General features: G+C 50.8%; 1 protein-coding gene across 2 annotated transcripts in view; it reads left to right on the plus strand.

The window, feature by feature from the left end:
- The first annotated feature begins 2,533 nt into the window (after positions 1–2,533).
- CRK (CRK proto-oncogene, adaptor protein) overlaps positions 2,534–5,335 on the plus strand; it is a 27,670-nt gene continuing 24,868 nt past the window's right edge. The window contains exon 1 of one of the 2 annotated variants that reach the window (XM_007454229.1): positions 2,534–2,911. In XM_007454229.1, the coding sequence (XP_007454291.1) occupies positions 2,671–2,911 (241 nt within the window). In that variant the 5' untranslated portion in view covers positions 2,534–2,670. The remainder of the gene's footprint in view (positions 2,912–5,335) is intronic. The other variant, XM_007454230.1, reaches the window with a different exon arrangement.

Raw genomic sequence — 5,335 nt, forward strand, 5'->3', positions numbered from 1 at the left:
CTTGTTGGCCTCTGAATTTATAGGTTCTCTGTGCTCCAAGGAAGAACACACTTGAATAGCTGCTTGGTGCTGGGTATCCCCTCCTTACCAATCTCCTTGCTTATTTTCCAGCTTAGTTATGATTTGTTCTCTCCTCCCTCTCTTCTGTCTTCTCTTTCTTTCTTTGGTTCTTTTCTTCCTTTCTTCCTTCCTGTCTTTCTTTCTCCCTCACCCCCTCTTTCTTTTCTTTTCTTTTAAGGTATTTTCTTCTGTCATGTCCATGTGCCCCAGAGAGGGGGCTTAGAGGCACGGCTTCAGATCCCCATACCAGTCCCTGGTAAGGTCCTGCCTTAAAGTCCAGTCATCCTGGGGAAACGAAGAGCAGGCATGTCTCTTTCCCAAAGGACCAGAATTCACCCTGGGTTGGCTTCTTCTGCTGGCTTGTGGTGACATGCTGTGACTAAGCCAGGGTCATGATGAATCACCCACAGCAGGGAAGTTGTCCTTGCTCCCCAACCCTTTCCAGAGTAGGCCCAGGGGTGTGTGAAGTGGGTCTGGAATAGGTGTGTTATTCATATAAGACCATAAAACCCAGGGCTGACTGATTAAAAAAAAAATCGATTTCTGCCATCCTTTCCCCACCCCCATCTCTTGCCATTCCTATCCCAGAAGCCTGAGGATAGAGCAGAGTGACCATAGCTCTCTTCACCTCCCAGGATTTGAATCCCGGCTCCCAACTCAGTGGCTATGTGTATCTGGACAAGTCACCTAACTCTCTGGCTTCATCTGTAGAATGGGACCAACCCATAAGGTTGTTGAGAGGATTAAAAGAAATGATCTATCTAAGGGCAGTTAGCTCTATGCCTGGCAAGTAGTATTCCCTGAATAAATGTTAGCTGTTTTTTTTTTTAATTTATTTATTTGCCTTTTTTTTTTTTTTTTTTGGCTTGCTGTGTGCGGACTTTCTCTATTTGCGGCAAGCGGGGGCTACTCTTTGTTGCAGTGTGTGGGCTTCTCATTGTGGTGGCTTTTCTTTTTTTGGGGCACGGGCTCTAGGCACACGGGCTTCAGTAGTTGTGGCACTCAGGCTCAGTAGTTCTGGCTCGCAGGCTCTAAAGCGCAGGTCAGTAGTTGTGGCACACGAGCTTAGTTGCTCCACGGCAAGTGGGATCTTCCTGTACCAGGGCTCGAACCCGTGTCCCCTGCACTGGCAGGCGGATTCTTAACCATTGCGCCACCAGGGAAGCCCTGTTAGCTGTTATTATGAGATGATTATGGAGTGTGTCCTACACTAGATGCCTGGCCTTTGAGGAGATCTAGCATGGAATGCAGACGTGTAAATGAAAGATTACAGCATAACAGGTAAGAACTCTATTTAGAGATAATATGGACGTTGTGCTGTAGATGCAGAGAGGGAGTGATGTGATGGTCAAGAAAGGGGAGGCATTTGAGTTTGAGATCCCAAAAGGAGTGAAGGGTATTCCAGAAAGAAGAAACACAAGATTCATGTAGGAGCAGTGAAGATGAGACTGTGGCCTGGTTTCATACTGTGAGATAAACTGGGAGTTCTAACACCTGGAGACTGTTAAAAGTTTTACACAGGGTTGCAGCAGACTCAGAGCTATAATTTAGAAAGTGCAAACTGGCAGATGTGTGCTATGCGATTAGGGGCAGCAAGAGTATAGAACACCAGTGAGCAGGCTGTCACAGGAATACAGATATAGATATGGGATGCAGAGATAGAAATGATCTTGATGGCAGGGAGAGCAGAGGATACCCATGACCACAATTAGAGTTTAGAGGATCTGGGCAGATGACTGCGAGCCTCAACGGAGAGGAGAACTCCATACTTCCACCTGGCTTGGCACACTCTGTTCCCTTTGTCTTGAATGCTCTTCCCCGATTGCCATTCAGTATTCAGCTCAAGCCACCTCCTCTGGGAAGCCCTCTTGGATTCCTCTACAGAGTGGATTAGGGGGGCCCTGCTCTGTATTCCTAGAGCCCCTTGTCCCTTCCCCATCGTATCACTTGTTATTCCTTCGTCATTGACTGTTTCCTGGTTCCTCCTACTGTTCTGAGAATTCGGTGAGGAAAAGGCCCAGCCTTGATGACCTTTGCACCAGCAGGACAAATGTGGTCAACTGTTTGCTGAATGAATCAATGAAAACAAGAACTTTAGCAGGCCTGGGGAGAAGCTGGAGGAACCATCAGAAAAAGACTGTCTCAGGGAACTCAGGCCCTGGGGCCACATCACCTTTTTACTCTAATTTTGTCTCCTAGTCACTGCCTAGAAACCTGGGCCTTCCAGGAACTTGAAACCCGGAGAAGCGAAGAACCGTGTGGCCAACAGTGGACTGGTAGCTGAGGCCCCGCCCCTCGGCCCTAGACTCCGCCTCTGCACCCTCTGCAGTCCCGGTCCCCGCCACGCGACGACGCCCAAGAGGCCGCATGCGCAGTGCGCGCAAGAGCTGTGCCTTGCCCTTCTCCCAATGGCGGGCCGCAGTCCCCTTCCCGGCATCCTCCCAGGGGCAGGGAGCGCGTCATTTCCGGTGGGGAAGGCCCGCGGCCTCCGCCGCCATTTCAGGCGCTGCTGAGAGGCTGAGACCTGAGCCGGTCCGCTGGGCGGCGGGCGCCGGGGCTGGAGGGGCGCGCGCGGCGGCGGCGGCCCAGCGTGTAGGCGCGGAGGCGGCCATGGCAGGCAACTTCGACTCGGAGGAGCGGAGTAGCTGGTACTGGGGGCGGCTGAGTCGGCAGGAGGCGGTGGCGCTGTTGCAGGGCCAGCGGCACGGGGTGTTCCTGGTGCGGGACTCGAGCACCAGCCCCGGGGACTATGTGCTCAGCGTCTCCGAGAACTCGCGCGTCTCCCACTACATCATCAACAGCAGCGGCCCGCGCCCGCCGGTGCCACCGTCGCCCGCCCAGCCTCCGCCCGGTGAGGGACGGACGGGACGGGAGGCCCCGGGCGGGGGTGAGGGCCGCGTAACTCCCCAGCCTGGCCGGCTGCTCCTCGAGAGCTGACCCCCACGAGGGACGTAGGCAGAGGGCCGGAGTGACCGTGGCCCGGGGGACAGCCAGCTGCCGGGGCTCGCTCCCACGGACGAGCGGGAGTGTGTGGGGGAGGAGGAGCCGCTGACCCAGGCCTCTGGGTGTGACTTGGGAGGACAGCCCAGGGGAAGGGGAACTGCTTCGGCCCCAGGGTGGGGCTAGCGCCCGAGCAGGGCCGAGCAACGTGGGGACAAAAGAGCTGAGGGGGATGTTGGCACTGCGGGGGCATCACTTGGCAGCGGTGCCCGGAATGAATCCGGTAATCCTACAAGTGGCTTTTTAGGCTTGAAACATTTCCTGCAGTGTTGGAGAGCCGGGTTTGGCCATACTCCCCTGGTGGCCTTTGGTAGGAAGTCACCGCATACTGGCCGGGAGGGATGGAGACACCCTCAGGAAACCGGTCAGCTTTTTCCTTTCTTGGGCATTTTTCCAAAATACTTTTACCGTCCTCTTCCCCCGCGGAGGACGAAGGTGGTGAGCTAAGTGCCTTGGTTATAAAGAAAGGCTTCTGTGACCAGCCCAGAATAAGCTGATGACCGGCTGACTGTGTTCAAGAGATCTTAGCGTCCAGAGACTGCCCTCCACAGTGAGGGGGTTCTAGTTTTCAAAGCGATTAGTGGAGGAAAGATTTTTTTTCAGGAAATAATTCAGAAATAAGACAGTGGAGACAATCCCTTCCCTGAAAGTGAATGGAACTTCATTTTTTTCTTGGACCTCAACATGGTCTGTCTTGTACTCCAGGGCCTCTCCTTGTTCAGTAACTTTGAGGGCTGTGGCTTGAGTCTTCCTAGATGTTGGGAGCAGACCCTGCTGAGCTGATTCTCTGAGAATTTAAATGATCTGTACCGGATCTTCCTTGCCAAAGATTGAGATGTGACTCTTACCCATGCCATTGGAGTTGTTTGGGGAGTATTAAGGAGATTTAGGCACTTAGTACTTGATACTCAAGTACTCTGTACTTGAGGTACAGAGTAATTCTGAGTAATTGCTGTTATCTGTGTAACAGCACCAAGAGTCAGCACCTTCTCACTGCTCCAAGTTGAAGCAGTTTCATCCTGACCAGCTGAGACGAGATCCAGGCCAGTCTCCTGTGAATTAGGAGGCTCCTGAGCCAGCCTTCGCAGACTTGCCCTTTTAGGAGAGTCCTAATTTAGATTTATTCACTCTGGCCAGAAATGGGGAGATGGGGTAGTCTCTTTGTTGTTAACACATACCAATTTTAAAAAGAGAGTGGAGATATTTTTTTTTAACTTTTTTTCTTTTTAATAAATTTATGTATTTGTTTGTTTGTTTGTTTATTTTTGGGTGTGTTGGGTCTTCGTTGCTGTGTGCGGGCTTTCTCTAGTTGCGGTGAGCAGGGGCTACTCTTCGTTGCGGTGCACGGGCTTCTCATTGTGGTGGCTTCTCTTGTTGCAGAGCACCAGCTCTAGGCGTGTGGGCTTCAGTAGTTGTGGCACGCGGGCTCAGTAGTTGTGTCTCACAGGTTCTGGAGCGCAAGCTCAGTAGTTGTGGCACACGGGCTTAGCTGCTCTGCAGCATGTGAGATCTTCCCAGACCAGGGCTCAAACCCATGTCCCCTGCATTGGCAGGCGGATACTTAACCACTGCGCCACCAGGGAAGTCCCAAGCGTGGGGATATTTAAGCCCACAGTTATCTGAGGTCTTTCTCAGTCTGGTTGGTTTAATAGCATTATAACATGAGATGGGAATATTTTTGTATTTGCCCTAAATCAAATATGTTCTACTTTTTACCACCTTCATGGTGTTTAGGGTTTTGCATTACTGTGCAGTGACATGATGGCAAACGGTCCCTGAAACTCAATTCTCAACATTTTGTTTGTGTATGTGTTTTGTTGGTTGCAGAATGTGGAAATAGCAGCAGGCAGTTTTATTTGAGCTTTCCCCACATCTTGGTGTTACAACTTTAATCTCAGCTCTTACCTTAATATTGAGCTCCACCTTTTCATAACAGATATGAGGTCAGATCCTTGGCCCAAGAGAGAAGGTGAGGATTGCTAAAGTTTGTGCATGGGGTGTGGAAAGTTCATGGGCATTGTGGTCATTTTTCTTTCTGCCATGTACCCTATTTTCCACATAGGGCAATTGATTGAGTTGCTGTCTTTATAAAAACTACTTAGTCTTTGTTCTCCCCCTCCCCATCCAGCTCTTATTCTTTTGAAAGCACACAGAATTTCTTGAATTTTAGAAAGGCATATACAATATTAATAGCTAACATTTATTGACTGGTTATTCTATGCCAGGCACTTTGCTGAATACTTTTTTTTTTTTTTTTTTTTTTTTGGGGGGCGCG

The sequence above is a fragment of the Lipotes vexillifer genome, unplaced genomic scaffold (assembly GCF_000442215.2).
Source record: "Lipotes vexillifer unplaced genomic scaffold, Lipotes_vexillifer_v1.1 scaffold680, whole genome shotgun sequence".
Lineage (NCBI taxonomy): Eukaryota > Metazoa > Chordata > Mammalia > Artiodactyla > Lipotidae > Lipotes > Lipotes vexillifer.